This window comes from Lycium ferocissimum, chromosome 12 (assembly GCF_029784015.1).
Source record: "Lycium ferocissimum isolate CSIRO_LF1 chromosome 12, AGI_CSIRO_Lferr_CH_V1, whole genome shotgun sequence".
Taxonomy (NCBI): domain Eukaryota; kingdom Viridiplantae; phylum Streptophyta; class Magnoliopsida; order Solanales; family Solanaceae; genus Lycium; species Lycium ferocissimum.
In genome coordinates this window covers 28,068,310-28,070,060 of record NC_081353.1, presented here as the reverse complement: position 1 = coordinate 28,070,060, position 1,751 = coordinate 28,068,310, and the positions used below count along the sequence as shown (strand labels likewise).

At 34.6% G+C, this 1,751-nt stretch overlaps 1 protein-coding gene across 1 annotated transcript; it reads left to right on the top strand.

The window, feature by feature from the left end:
* Positions 1–751: 751 nt before the first annotated feature.
* On the top strand, positions 752–1,495 carry LOC132039167 (uncharacterized). The gene has a single exon (XM_059429709.1). The coding sequence runs from the start codon at positions 752–754 to the stop codon at positions 1,493–1,495; it is 744 nt and encodes a 247-aa protein (XP_059285692.1).
* Positions 1,496–1,751: the final 256 nt, after the last annotated feature.

Sequence of the window (1,751 nt, the reverse complement as noted above, 5' to 3'; positions counted from 1 at the left end):
GGATCTAAAGCTACTCGTTTATTGAAGAAAATATTTTGCTAAAAAATATAACTAATACTGTAATAATTATTAAAAAAAAAAAGATATTTTGAAAAATATTAGAACCTGGAATGGCTTAATACGGTGAATATATTAATTAGCAGATGAAAGTTTCTTGGAGACCAAGTTTTGTTCTACCATAAATATGATAGGTGTCTCACCTCAATTGTATCACAATTCTTGAGAATAACAATGTCTACCTTTTCTCATTGTTATATTTTTCTGTTACTATTTAATAATAGCATATAAATGGCATATCTTCCTAATGAAATCATTATGGATATCCTCTCAAATTTACCAGTGAAATCTCTATTACGATTCAAGTGTGTTTCTAAACCATGGTGTTCTTGGATTTCAAGTCCAAACTTCCAGCTCTCAAAACAACGACCAGAAGGAGCAATCGCCAAAGTATATCCAGATTCGGCAAGGAGAACTAAACCCTCCTTTCGATTAATAAATCAACAACTCACTTTAGAAGAACTCAATTATTATCCTTCAAGTGTTTACGAGACTTCTATAAATTGTATGTTTTTGGGTTCTTGTAATGGTCTTATACTCGTTAATGTAAATGAGCATATGTACTTGTGGAATCCCGCCACCCGATTTTGCACCAAAGTGCTTAAGCTTGCTATTTGAATGAGGATATGGTTATTATACACGTGGGGGACTTTGTTTCAACCCCTCCAAGAATATTTACAAGGTTGTGCTGATTATGGACCATCAGAGCCCAGATTATGGTGGTGAGTTTGTTATAGTTGCTAGTCTTGAAGACAAACAATGGAGGGAAATCAAATTCCCTTATTATATCCCCTTAGTGAGTGAAGGGATTACATTGCAGGGACGACTTCACTGTAGAATAAGGGTTAACAAATCGTGTTTTGAAAACAATAAAGGCGAAGATGATGACAATGATGGATATAATGAACTTCAAGAGAGTATGTGGGACAGTTTAGGCCCTCATAACAAAGTAAGTTATTTTGATCCCATCTCTGAAAAGTTCAATATGTTTCCAGTCCCTGAGCCTAAGCCTAATCAAGATGAGAATGTTATAGTTGGTTTAGGAGTTTTAAATGAATGTCTCTATATGACTCGCTTGGATGATGATAAGGACGGTGTTGAGATATTGGTCATGAAGCAATATGGAGTAAAGGAATCACGGACATCCTTGTTATTCATAAGGAATTTAGAAATAAACCCTACTTATGAATGTGCAGTTCCCTTTTCCGTGACGGAGACAGGAGAAGTAGCTTTATTAATAGGGGCTTATGACAAAAAAATTGTTGCATACAATCCTAAGGATGATAATATGAGAGACATTCTTGTAGAGACAGAATTTATATTTGGCGACATCATGACCTATGTGGAAAGCTTGATCTCGCCAGAGGAGTACTACTGGAGTGAGGAGCGGCACAAAATGATAGAAAATTACCTTACTAAAATAACATGGATTGTATAAAACACACACACACAAACACAATGATATAGAGGGAATAATCTACTAAAGCTTAGTTATTCTGGTTTGTAGTTTGTACATCTATGTATACTTTTAGTCTTTTGAGAAGTTCTCTGATTTGTTTTGTTCTTAGTACTACTTGGATAGGATGTGCAGTTTATAGGAGCCACAAAATTCGTAATAAGAGTACTTCAAGTCAATCTGCTAGGTTATGGTGTCCCATGCAAGTTTTAGTATTCTATCCAAAATTATATTATTT

Excerpts from the sequence above, each read along its gene's own strand:
- LOC132039167 (XM_059429709.1), top strand. The coding sequence starts at position 752 with ATGGACCATCAGAGCCCAGATTATGGTGGTGAGTTTGTTATAGTTGCT.